The sequence below is a fragment of the Silene latifolia genome, chromosome 9, assembly GCF_048544455.1.
Source record: "Silene latifolia isolate original U9 population chromosome 9, ASM4854445v1, whole genome shotgun sequence".
NCBI lineage: Eukaryota > Viridiplantae > Streptophyta > Magnoliopsida > Caryophyllales > Caryophyllaceae > Silene > Silene latifolia.
This window is the reverse complement of record NC_133534.1, coordinates 4,670,526-4,683,233: the sequence shown is the minus strand read 5'-3', so window position 1 is coordinate 4,683,233 and position 12,708 is coordinate 4,670,526. Positions and strand designations below refer to the sequence as shown.

The 12,708-nt window shown below is 39.0% G+C and overlaps 1 protein-coding gene across 1 annotated transcript; it reads left to right on the top strand.

Annotated features, from left to right (window-relative positions):
- Positions 1-6,122: 6,122 nt before the first annotated feature.
- On the top strand, positions 6,123-7,863 carry LOC141598809 (uncharacterized). Its single transcript, XM_074418598.1, has 2 exons — positions 6,123-7,204; positions 7,586-7,863. Exon 1 carries the CDS (start codon positions 6,152-6,154, stop codon positions 7,199-7,201), a length of 1,050 nt encoding a protein of 349 aa, XP_074274699.1. The 5' UTR covers positions 6,123-6,151; the 3' UTR covers positions 7,202-7,204; positions 7,586-7,863.
- Positions 7,864-12,708: the final 4,845 nt, after the last annotated feature.

The following is a 12,708-nucleotide window of genomic DNA, read 5'->3' as shown; positions in this document are numbered from 1 at the left end:
GAAATGAGCGTTGCTATAATAGGCAAAACTCGTTTGTCAAAATGCCAAGTCTACCTAATTTGCTGATTTTACGAAGAAAATGAGAATAAAATCATCCAAGTTTAAGAGGGAAAGTGAGGGAGAGAACAGTACAGTGCATTTTTTCTTATCTTACGAACGTAGGAAGCGCCAGCAGCAAGCCGTTTGCATAATACAGAACTTTTAAAAATAAAATTACTTTCCGCTCTTTCTTTCTTTCTTTCCGTTTTTGCGAGAGCCCAAAATCGTAGCGGATTGCGCCATATTCTTTTCCAGTAAATTTCATCACGCAAGCGGGCGTTGACCATTACTAAAGAAGCTATGCTGGTTAGTTTTGCTTTTGACACTTCTGTGCAGCGTCGAGAAAACAAGGGTAACAGTGACATGCTAGCCATCCTTCAAATCCTGAAAAAGTATTGGTACCAAATTTTATCGTTATGTTTAGGTTTCTTAACATGGTTGTTTTTTTTTTGGAGTACGCAATTCTCTTGAGCTGCCCCGTAGAGAGAGAAACCCAAAAAGCCCCAAATTAAAAAAACCCTAAAAAATCAATCATCTCCTCGCCGGCGACTACTCCGGTCGCCTCTTTAGGTCGCCGGCGAGGTTTTTTCCAACCTTTTCAATTCGTTTCCTCTCTCCTATCAGTCGATTGCTTTCCTGTTGTTGGAATAAGAGGGATTTTGATTGATCTTCGGTCTGTTTGTTGCTTTCGAGGATTGTTTATCGATCGTTTGTCGCGTTTTCCTTCACCTGGTGCGACTTCCTTGGAGCGCTTCTCCTGCTAGGAGCTGCGTTTTGTGCATCACGGCCGGACTTCATCTTCCCTTCCTTGTGGGTTTGGTTGTTAATTATTAATCTTGCTATAGTTTAATAAGTTTATGTTTTAATGTCACTTGGTTGGGTTGGTACTTGATTTTTCGGTGGGGATCTTGCTTGCATCCTTCTGCTGGTTGTTTTGGTATAAGGTTTCCTTTTTCCTGTTTTGTTTGTTTTCCATTTTCCTGCCAGTCAAGCTCAGAGTTTCTTCTAGTGATTAATTGTGTCGAGGTGCTAGATCTTTCAGCTGTTTTCGCTGGGTCTTTGGTTAATCACTGTTGGTCTGTTTTCTTGGGGTTTAAGTTGTACTCGTTTCCGCGTTTTTCGGTTGTTGAATGATGTCTTCTTCTACCGGTCACTATAAATTTCTTGAAGCTTTTGCTTGTGCCCATGTGAGCGATGGGTTTATGGAGAATGATGGGGATAGGATGTTAGGCTCTTTTATGAAATTGCATGGTCAGTTCCGTTAATGTTAGCTGAGGTGAGGGAGCTTAAGGATAGGGGGGAACGGTCTTTTTCGGCAAAATCATTTTGATAGTGCTGCAGCGTATTATGATGAAGCTTGTAAATTGCTTAGTTTAAGTTTGGGAAATATTGGAGGTGAAGATATTAAATCATTATCTGACCTTGCTGTTTCCCTTCTTTCTAATATGGCTGCTTGTGCCCTAAAACTTGAGGAGTATAGAGCTCCTTCGGGTTTATGCTTCATGATTTTGGACTCATTTCCTCGAAATGTTAAGGCACTTTTTCGTAGGGCGGTTGCTTCTATGAAGTTGAAAAGGTTTTCGAAAGCTGAATTGGATTTGGTGGAGGCCTTAGTGGTTGAACCTAGTAATAAGGATGTTTTAAGGGAATTAAATGTGGTAAGAGGTCACCTTCTCATTAAGGAAAATGGTAAAAGAATGCTGGAGGTTGCTACTAAAGATTGCGTGGATGAGAACAATAAGAAGCCTGTTCATGTGCCGAATGTCTCGGCATTTAGTGTAGGTATAAAAGATAGTGAAAGTGTGGTCACAGAGGTGATGGATGATCCAAAGGATGTGAGTATAAAGGATAATGAGAGTGTGAATATGGATGTGACGGAGGGTCAAAATTTTTGTGCCAATAAGTCTGTTCTGGAGTTCTCCAAAAAGGGAGGGGGTAATTCCCGTCTAAGGATTCCCGCGGAATCTTATAAAAAGTTGATGGATGGTAAAACGGTGAGCTTTTACCGTAAACGTGATTTGTCAACTTTAACAATTCGTATTCTTAATGGTGAGACTACTAAGGAGCGAGACAGTATAAGAGAACGATGTAAAAAGAAGAAGAAGAAGAGGAGGAGATGTCCTAAAAAGTGGAAATCTAAGATGATGGGGGCTATGAACGAAGGCATGACTTCTTCTGAGATTATCAACGTGAAACTTGATATTCCTAGCGCAAGCTTGAGCGCGTCATCTACCGAGGCCGTGACTTCAAGCGCGACTTCAATCTGTGACAATTTTTCTTCTCCTAGTACTCATATCCCCCATGATAACACTAGGAGTGGTATTAATGATCCAAGCGTTCCTGCCTCTCCGCCTTTCATCTTTTCAGCTCGTCCTAAGATGTGTAAGATTCTCTCGTCTAAGAAGCCATCAGGCGTCCCTTCTACTCCTATCCTTTGCAGGTACCCCTCTACTCATCATGTGCACGAGAAGTGGAGAATGGCCACTCCCAAGAAGAATCAAAGCCAAGGGGATGAATCTCCAAGACACAGTTTATCTACTTTCTCAAAAAGTAGATCTCTCTCCCATAAATTTCTACGTCCTCGTGTCGTAAGTGTGTCTTGTTGCAGGTACTCCTCCGAAGCTCGGTTGATTAAGAAGAGAAAAGAAATGTTCGCTCATTTGGTCAGCTCTGATCGTCCCACACCGTCTGTAGTTTAATTTCTTATCCTAATAATGTATTAATGAATTCCGACTCCGAGGGTCGGGTAGGTACTGCGTAAGGAACCTTTCTTTTCTGCTGCCAAAAAAAAAAAACATGGTTGTTTTTTATCTTTAGAATAATAAACAGATTGCATGAATGTCTAAACGGATGAGACTGAAATAAACTTGAAAACAACCATAAATGAAACAGGTTCGAGTGATTATGAGACAGGTTTCTAACGAATAAGGAGAACATCATTTAAAACCGCTTTTGGATTTGTCTAGAGGTAATATAATGGCCAGTCCGTCTTGTTTCAGACTACCTTCTTTCAGACGCAATAAGACCTCTCACAAGTGAGAAGTACATGGGTAGTGGGACACCCCATGTGCTTTCCCACTCACACCCTAAATGAGTTTTTTGTGAGAGGAAATGGTATCCGTCTGACAATTTCAGACGGATATGGCGGTCTGAAATAAGAATTTGTGTATAAGAGTAAGTCTTGCTTAAAACGGGTCGGATTTTAAGACGGGTAGTTGTGTGAGAGAAAATGGGTAGAGGGGACAAAGGTGGGACCCTCCATGTGCTTCTCCACTCACCCTAAATGGGTATTTTGTGAGAGAATATGGTATCCGTCTTATTAATAAGACGGATACCCTTGGTCTGAAATAAGAATTGGGGCTTTTATAAAAGGGACACTATCCGTTTACAGCTTTAGACGGATAGTACTCGTCTAAAGTAAATACGCATGACCTCATGAGTATCTGTTTTGGCTGCAATGCTTTGTATCAAAGATCCAAGATGTTGTGTCTATTCGGTTTGGCTATCGTTACCGGCCTCTAACAGTTATTCCTATTTTAATAAACAAACCCTAATTTCAACAATTATGATTACCAAACAAACAAGTTTTTAATAATTCCCCCCCTTCTGGCTGTTGCTACCCGTGTAGCTGGGCTCTCCCTCCGCATAGTTGGCTCAAAGTCAACGTGGATGCGGCCTTCTCCCCTTCCTCCTCCTGTGCTGGCATTGGGTGTATTGTCAGGAACGATATTGGGTCTTGGGTGAAGGGTTGGTCATCTAGATTGTTTGCCCCTAACCCCTTTGTTTGTGAGATCCTCGCCATTCGGGAGGGACTCCGGTTTTGTGCTCAATCTTTGGATAAGTGTATTATTGCCTCGGATTGTCTTGTTGCGGTCAATAGCATTTTGAGTAGTGCCCCACCTTGTGGTCCGTATACTAACATTATCCTTGAGTGTAGGGATCTCTTGGAAAACTCTCACCATTTGAAGCTCATGTTTGAGAAGAGGTCGGCTAATGAAGTCGCGGATGCTCTAGCCAAGTTCTCTTTAAAAGATACCACTTCTTGTAATGGATGTTTTATTTGGGACTTCGCCCCTTCTTTTGTTAGTAGTTTGTGTACTATGGACTTTGTATCGGCCATTGAGCCGCTTCCCCCCGACCCGCCCCCTTGATGTATTTTTCTTAAACTTGACTTTTATTTAATCTAAGTTCTTTCGTTCCAAAAAAAAAAAAGTTTTTAATAATTGATAAAAATTGGCAACCAATTTAATTGATAAACAAATAGACGACTTCATCAGGACCGATTGGTGATCCCCCCATTTCTCTCACCTATCGGTCCTTAATCTTTGTTGTGATGGTCAACGCGCATAGCCCATCGGGTCTGCTTGGGACCGATTGGTGATTCCCCCCATTTCCCCCACCTATGTCCTTTGTCATGTGTGTCACTTGTGTCAGTCTAGGTTGGTTTTTGCATGTATGGCAGTGGTCTTGGGAGGATTCCTTTGGTGAATTGGGTGTCCTTTGTTGGTTTTCTTGGTGCTTGCTGGTCTATCGCGACTTTCTGTGGTTGTGTTTGTCGAGTTTGTCACTTTCTTAGGTTGGTGTGAGGTCATGGTGGATGGGTCTTCCTTTGGAGATGTGTCTGGTAGGGGATGAATCAGGATTTTGGCAGTGTTGTTGGTCAGGTCCGATGAGGTGATTTCCGCTACTAGTTGATGTTTGATTTTTGCATAATTGTTCCCCTTATTTACTGTTTTTCCAAATAAAAACTTTCCCTAGCTTTAGTTATGTCGTTCTGCTTCATACTTAGTTACGGGTTAATAAGGAAGTTCGTAACTTTACATCCGGCGTGTGTTGTGTCCATCTCCCCCGTCATAGTGAGTTGGCTTGGGTTTGGGGGCTGATCATGTGGCTTTTGCTTTTGCTCCCTATCTTCTTACTCACTTTTCTTGGCTACGAGTTTCTTGTCCGTAGGGACTGTTTCCCAAAGTGTAGGAGTTATATCTCCTCTGGAGATAGGCTTTCATGGTCGCCTTTCCTTTCTACGTCATTGTGGCCTAAGGGCACTTTGTTCACTCTCGATGAGTCAAGGGTTTCGTTGGTTTCCAGATAATGTATATCATAGCCAAGGGGATGAATCTCTGAGACAATTTTGTGTCTTGTTGCGGGTATTTCTCTGAAGCTCAGTTGACTAAGATGAGTAAGGATTTGTTCGATCTTGATCTTTTGGCCACCTATGATCGTCATTTCAATTGAATGTTGTGGATGTTGAAGTTGATTCCCGTATTCAGCCGTCCGGTCGCCATCAACACACTTATGTTACCCGATGTAGTTACTTTGTTGTTTTAGTTTATGGTATTACTAAAATAAGTACATTTGACCAAATGAGTGAAATGTAATCTTTATAAAAACCTTTTTTTTTTTACCGCTGCCAAAAAAAAGAATTAAGACCCATGGTTGGAGTCATTTGCCCAATTCAATTAAGTTTAGTAAACAGTAAGAGTAAGGGTTAATTTGATTGGGTTTAGAAGGAAATTATATGGAAAATTAATGACAAAGTGTAGGTAATAGAGTAGGGTTCGTATGTGAAAAAGCAATTTCGTCCCAAAAAAAAAAAAAAGAGTGTATAAATTATAAAAGGGAGACATCGACCGCGTGTGGCATCACAATCTCTCCCGCGTAAATTACAATAAACTCTCTTTCATTCACTCGGAAACTTTTATCCTTAAAATTTCTGGCCGCCATTACAATTGTAAGTTATTCTTCAATTCAATTACAGTCTTTCAATTCATTTGTTATTTGCTTGATCCATTACATGAATTATCGCTTATTGATTTCAGTCTTTTGTATGATTTATTCATTGACAAACCCTAATTCTACTTTTAATTTGCTGGTTTTGTAGTTTTCCTTGATTAATTTTTATCGTTTTCGTAATGGTATCCTGTATTTTGTTTGGTACCCCAATGCTTTGACACAGGCGTCGTGTCTGACACGATAGGTTATGTGAAGTGTCGGAGTAACATAGGAGTATTTACTTTGAGAGGTGCTGCGGATTTTATAAGTGTTTGATTAGGCTTTCTGAATGAATGTGCATGTGCAGGGAGACTTCTCGGATATTAAAGATAAGCGAGTGATGAAGCAGATTAGTGTTAGTACCTGCTGCGGAGTTGTAAAGTCTGAAAGAGTGAAGGAAAGGATACTAGTACTGTCACGAGAAAGTGGACGATACTATCCTATACCTGGTTTAGAAGGAGGAAGACCCTGTCGTCATGCAGATTTTCACTTGCTAGATTTACAGACAGATGAAATACATCTGCATTACGCACCTTCACTGCTCCAATATGCTGTACCCAGTTCTATGGTGGCTGTCAATGATTTCATCTATGTCTTCGGCTGTACACGTCCTATATGTGAATCTGAAGTTTTCTTTGACGGTGCTTGTGTTCACTTAAGTTCTGATCCATCTAAGACGGAGGAGTGGTACCCAGCTCCAGTTCCAACTGTGAATCGCAACTACCCTAGATGCATTAGCCTTATGGACAAGATATACGTCTTTGGATCTGTGAAGCTTGAACCTGAGGTTCTTGATCCAGCTGTTGGCCACTGGGAACAACTATGCCTACCTTCTAACCTTGTTGGCTGCACGATATCTAATCATGCGCTCCCAGACCCTTGCAACCGTCGCATTCTTTTGCACTTGTCAGGTGGTCAGCTTCCATGGCCTACCATTTATGCTTTCACACCTAAAGACAATTCTAGTGATGAAGATTGGAAACCCATCCCCGTTGTCGTCCCAGATTGGACACCTGTTGCTGCTGTTGTTGATAACGTTATTTACTTTTATAGCCATATGTTGCCTTCTATTCTTCGTGCTTTTGATTTAGCAGGTGGATCATGGTTGAAAGTCCACTGGGAATCAACGTTTGACGATGGTGTTGATATGAATCAGAGAAGAATGCATTTTGATGCTATGTTCCCTTTAGGCAACAAGGTTTTGTGCTTGGCTGTTTGGACACCAATACGTGACTATCCGCATATTGCCAAGGCCCCTCTTAAGACCGAAATTGTCTTTCGCAAGTTCAGAGTTGAGCAAAGTGGTGCAACAGTAAAGCTAGTTCCCCTTTCCTCCCGCTCATTCATTCTTCCAGCCACTTGCCAAGTTTTTAATTTTCTCCCTGTTTAACAGGTATTCATATGCATCTATATTCTGTTCTCTCTTCGTTCATTAACTAACTTAGTTCAAAGATGCAATAATGAAATATTTAGTTCCAGACCAACTCTTTGTTTCATTATTTTTATGATTAATAGCTCGAGTTTAGATTGTAAAGTCGATGTTGGGTATTTTGTTCTAATGATTCTTATCACACATTCACCCATAAGACTCTAGGCCCTATCAACGGGTGCAGCGAGCATTGCTACACCCTCATTGTCCTGAAATGGCAAGTTTACGAAGTGAGCGTTGCTGTAATAGGCAAAACTCGTTAGTCAAAATGCCTAGTTTAAGAAATGCGCCCACGATAATGGTTTGATAAGTGTTTGATTAGGCTATCTGAATGTGCATGTGCAGGGAGACTTCTCGGATATTAAAGATATAGCGAGGTGAAAGAATGGAAGGAGTAATGAAACAGAATAGTCTTAGTAGCTCCTGCATAGTTGAAAAGTCAGAAAGAGTGAAGGAAAATATACTAGTACAGTCACTAGAAAGTGGACGATACTATCAATTACTTAGAGTGAAGACGATATTCTCGTATTTTTTAGTTTGTATTATTTTAATAATAGCTCGTATGATTGGTGTAAAAATTTATCTCAAAGTATTGTTAGATGCATTTTTCCTTCTTGATAATGATGTAAATTTCTTCTCGTTCACCGAAATATTGTTAGATGCGTTTTTTCCCTTTGATGATGATGTCAATTGCTTCTCTTTCACCATTTTAGAATCAAAATTAGGAAGAAGGGAGGCTTGTCGTCGACTGTCGTTTAAGATAAATTTAGAAAAAGGAAAGAGAAGGGTTGGTCGATGAATGAAAAAACAAAATTAGGGGAAAAATAAATGGGTAGATTTTTATTTTATTTTTATTTTTGTTGGGCTTTAGATGGTTTGGTATACAATATATAGACATGCTGTATAATGCTACTATACAGGGTGTATGATCCTATTTGTGACCAAAAATAGATAGCATAAAACGTAAATCAACCTAAATTGGTTGACATACTTTCAACTAGACCTGACAAAATTGACTCAACTCGAATGACCTGACCCGAATCCGACCCGACACCCGAACTCAAGACCCAAACTAGACCTGAATAAGAATTGACCCGATCTAGTATAACCCTACCCGAATATTTATTGTTGCATACTGATTATTATCCATAAATAACTTGATAATAGCTCAACCGAAAAAGACCCTAACCCGAAATGAACCGATCCGATCCGAAGTCTACAGACTTAAAATAACCCAACCCGACCCTGGCCCGTTTACCAGGGCTACTTTCAACTTTGACTGAACTTAGCAAAATGAATCAGACTTTTGATATGCTTCCAGAAATAGGTAGTTATTCATTACAACATTATTTTCACATAATACCATCAAAATGAAATAACATAATAAAATAAAACAACAATTACTGTAATATTTTCATAAATACTTCTCGAATTATTATTAAGCTTAGCAAATAAATACTTCTTCTTGAGCACCTCTCCTTTGCATTTTCCATCTATTATAATTGGTTATGACAAAGTATAACTTGGCATCTTGGTTTATGATAATAATTTCTTATATGACAATGTTGGAAAATTGATGACATGTTAATCTTTTATCATTGAGTTATTCTATCCTGAATTCGTGATTGCTAGCTAAGTCTAAAATGTTGTTAAACATTTTCACTGCTTTGAAGTTTTGTTGTTGGCCGGATGTTTTAAAAACTTTATTAAAATTGTCAATTCTCATGATCATGTTTGGTCTGATTAGAGGATGTTTGCATAGTTAAGGCTTTGACTTCGAGGTAAGTCGTGGATTGTGGGGGTGTTCGGTGACGGTAAGACTCGGTGAAGGTAAGACTCGAACGCTTTATTTTTAGTCGTAAGGTAATTGAGCTTCAATGTTGAAAGTGGTGATAATTACAATTACATGGGATTGATTGATAGTTGTGAATATTCTGATATTGTGATTGTATAAACTTGTTTCTTCGTTTATGAAATCTATGAATGGTTGTTTGGTAATACATGTGTTAGAGTAATTACTTTTTATTTGGTTTAAATGGTTATAGTAAACCAAGAAAAGGAAAAGGACAAATAATATATATTTATTTGGTTTTGATTTTGGCGATGTTTCTTTAACGGAAGTTATTGGTGATAATTGGAACACTAATATATGAGTTATTTAAGTTGTATTCTTGAGTTTATATATAACACGATGAAATTGGTGGAAAGGTTGTTACATTCATATATACGATGTTAGTATGCGTTATGAGAGATGTGATATAGCTTATATCGTTGTTATAGGTGATGCCGTGATGGACACCATGGTTTTTTGTAAGCTAATCTATGAAAACGTTTGTATCTTTGGGAATGAGTTTGCAATTTAATTGAACGTCGAATAATTATGATATTTATTTGACTTTGAAAAACGGTGTCTTTCATAATGCTATATCATGCAAGTCATAGATGCATAATTGTTTTGTTTAATATGTAATGGAGTATGAATACATTGTGAAGAATTTGCAGGATAAAAAGCTGAATGGCTAAGTGGTTGTATTCCTTTGTGGGAATATTTTGACTCCATTAATTGTCATGCATCATAATCTGAAGCATCAGGTTTTTGGGCAGATTATCAAGAGTGATGGATAATCTGATCGGATAATGTGTTCACAAAGGTTGTGAATTGTAAGTGGATATTCAGATCCCTTACACAATGTGATATGATCATGATAGGTACGTAAATTGTGAAGAGGATATTGAGATCCTCCTACCAATGGCCATGGTAAATGTTGGTGTAGGTGGCACTACAAGGAATGGGTTTAAAGCCTATTCGGAGTGAATCGTGATAGGGCTCCCCCACTTGGGTTTACCAAGTTCAATGGGTCAAACAAAGTCACGAGGATCTCATGTTGTAATACTACTACCATTCCCATTTTAATAAAAGTGATGTAGTATTCTTTCTATATATTGAGCTATTTCTGTCATGTGAGGAAGGTTGAGCTAAGCTCTTAATAAGTCCATAGTCCTTGTTTAAGGATGGTTTGTGACAGTCAAATCTGATGGACTTACCTATGTGAATGTGGGGGAAATGCCCTACCCCTATGAGGTCTTTAGGCTTTAAGACCTCTAGAGCGTTCACGAGATCCCAGACATGTGAGGGACACCTTTTATGACATTTCGCGAGGACGAACACAGATTCGAATGCAGGTTTGTGCGCAGTTATCCGTTACGAACCACCGTGGAGAGTCCAATGCCGAGAGCAACTCGATACGGCTGTAGCAGGTAATTGTATGCACTGGGTGCCAATTTAATTCCTCAGGAACATTGTCATCTTAAGACTTACGTTCCGTTGCCTTAATCAGCTATATCTCTTCTTCTTCTTTTGAATCATGTGGGGGATTGTTGGAAGTGATGCTTCAAAAGAAGCAAATTGTAATTCCCAATTTATTCATGGGATAGTTTTCCAAATTGATTGTGCATTCTCCCATACTTGATTTATGAGATTTTCCACATTGATTGTGTAGTATCCTAAAATTACCATTTTATGATACTAACTTTGTGATTTACCATACCCATTTCACTACTATATAAATCCAACTCTACCACATAAAAAAGACACAACAACATCCATTCTCTCTTATATTCTCTCTAAATATTTTCTGATATTCTAAGCCGATATTTGGTAACGTTTTGCAAGTAGTCCTCATTCTGAGTCTTTGTCGTACACCTTAGACTCGGGCGTCGTATAACCCTGGTGGTTGGTTGCCAAGAAGCCGTGTGTATCGAACGGGGCAAATTCAACTTTAGGGCAGTGATGCCCATCACGCCATGACATAATCTCTCCTATATTCCGTGAGATTTTCTATTCATTATTGTCGTACTAGTCATACCGCCTACATGCCCAACCACCACCATAAACCTCATTCCCGAAAAGGGTTCACCATTCCTCTTTTAGAGTATCTATTGGTTCGGGATTCGCCGTTGGAGTCACCCGTAAAAGGGTTTAGGGTTCGATTTTACGGTCTAAAATTGAACCCTGAACTCTTTTAGAAGGAAAATTTTGGGTATAGAAGGAGAAGATTTGATTTAATGAGTTGTTTATATGGTGGTTGTGATAATATTTTATCAGTGAATTCAGGTTTAAGGCTGGAATCTTTGCGACGGGTTATGTTTGGTCGGGATGAGTATCATAAAAAAAGCAAGGGGAGAATGTGGCTGTCGCCGGAAAGCGGCACCAGGGTGACGAGGGCATGGTGGTGATGGGTGATGGTCGGGATGGAAGTCTAAAGGGTGGTGGTGGCTGGAATTGGTGGAGTAGTTTGGTAGTTCAATGGACGTGTGATTGGGAGAGGAGTAAGAAACACATTAATAAAAGTGTCGAAATCTTACAGCGTAATATTTTTTTATGTAATTGGCAGTGTAATAACGATATTATGGATAGTATCCATCGCCCCAGGGGCATTCGTTATCATGATCGAATTAAAAATAAATTTTAATGCTAAATAGAGGTAGTCCGGCCGTATCCGCGCATCAATACTAGTAATATTATATGCCGAGATCGTATTCTTTGTATATTATTTGGATTTTGGGTTACCTAAAATATAAAATTTATATTAGGTGATTAGGGTTAGCCTCTAAGCATATTTATTGAGGAGCTTGTAATTTTATTCACAAGTTAATATACACAAAATTCCCAATCCTTTTTTTCGTTTATCAATTCAACCAATACCTGATCCCTATACTAATTCAAATCCACAATGGATCAACCAAAGAAGCATTAATAGATCATCAATTCAAATTCACTCAATGGATCATCAATTCAATTCAACAAACTACCGTGTTAAAATATCAAGTTTGCGTGGTTTTTAGACTTCGACGGAAAAAAATTATCCGGTAAAAAATAACCGAGAACTAATATTCGATCTACGACCCGATATAAATAACTAGAATCGAACATGAAACCTATAAGTCCATTATAAAACACAAAAATTTTACCGTCCAAAAAAAAAATTACTCATCACCATTCACCACCGACGTAAAACTCACTGTTCTCCCCTAAAAAAAAACTCTATTGTTCTACTCCATCGATCATCGTCCTACACTCTACTGCGACTCCATCACCGTTCTACACTCTATTGCTCTCCATCCGTCACCACCAATCTTCTCCTTCTTCTCCGCCACATTTTTTTTCTTTTCTTTTTTACAGAATCTCAACATGAATCGGGATAGGGTTGACGTTAGAAGATGTTTAGCCAAATCTGATTTTACCATTATAATTTCAGATCTAAGCCAGGAGTTTAGATTTGAGTTAACTACAAAAGAAGAAAAGTTAATCAGGTTAGGAAAGGTCATTAAAATTGTACGTAAAAGGAAAGTATTTCAGTGAACCTTCGCAGTTGATTAATGAACTACATACGGTTGTACCTAATTTGAGAATTGCATTGGTCGAATATGATTTACTGATTCAGGAGAAGACTTGTGATGAAGGTGAG